The 975-nt window shown below is 33.8% G+C and overlaps 1 protein-coding gene across 1 annotated transcript in view; it reads right to left on the reverse strand.

Annotated features, from left to right (window-relative positions):
* Positions 1–322: 322 nt before the first annotated feature.
* Positions 323–975, reverse strand: part of POLG2 (polymerase (DNA directed), gamma 2, accessory subunit) — a 19,044-nt gene continuing 18,391 nt past the window's right edge. The window contains exon 8 of the mRNA XM_011997114.1: positions 323–526. Coding sequence (XP_011852504.1) covers positions 361–526 — 166 coding nt within the window. The 3' untranslated portion in view covers positions 323–360. The remainder of the gene's footprint in view (positions 527–975) is intronic.

Raw genomic sequence — 975 nt, forward strand, 5'->3', positions numbered from 1 at the left:
TGATCCTGAAGCGACAATTCTAAAGATAAACACCAGCGTACAAAAAGATGGCAGAACAGAAAGGAAGTGCCTGGGTCCCTAACTATAGGAACAGTAATACTCGCTTCGGACAGTCTACCCTGTAGAGTTCTTGTATATGAGAAAAACAAACCCCAATTTGCTTAATCCAGTATAGATTTTTGTTTCTTGTAGCTGAACATATTCCTGATACAATGAAAGACATCAAAAATATAAACACTGAATGAAAGCAAGCACCACAAATGTCCACTTCATAAGTGCAAAGGGGCTAGAAATAAATCTGAGTGAACATAAGACAACCAAATTAGGAAAGAAGAATATTTATTATACAAATATAAAAATCTATACATTCTTAGCAGATGATATATACTTAATCAAAAAGTCTTTTAATTTGGATATATGCATCATTTCCTTCATTGTCGTGTCTCTGCTTCTCAGATGTATTAATCCATTCTCCAAAGTAGTTTCAGTGATCAAAACTGTGAAGAGGATACTCATTTCATCATACCTAAGAACAAAGTAGTTAAACAGACACATGAGCACAAATGTAAATGATAAAATCCTCCATGTTGCCAGCTGTCATGCCAGTGTCCATGCACTCTCAAGAGTCACAAACTCAGTCAGGGCTTGAGGGTTATCAAAAAAACCCAACATTTGTAAAGTTCTGAATCGTATTTAAAGTAAACTTTTCAGACAGTTTCTAACTTATTGCTAGAGCTGAAAAGTCATAAAATAAAATCAAATCTGAGAATAAACACTGGTACTTCAACACATCATTTGGACATTTGGGGTGATATCACAGATGAACCTCATAATCTCCGCCTTTTGGTTCTTGGACGCAATCTGAGAACAATTATTTTAGACGGAAGTCTCTTACAATAAACAATATTATAATAAAGATGCAATTTGGTATAACAAATTATACGGAAGTCTCTTACAATAAACAATATTATAATA

Source organism: Mandrillus leucophaeus, unplaced genomic scaffold (assembly GCF_000951045.1).
Source record: "Mandrillus leucophaeus isolate KB7577 unplaced genomic scaffold, Mleu.le_1.0 Scaffold530, whole genome shotgun sequence".
Lineage (NCBI taxonomy): Eukaryota > Metazoa > Chordata > Mammalia > Primates > Cercopithecidae > Mandrillus > Mandrillus leucophaeus.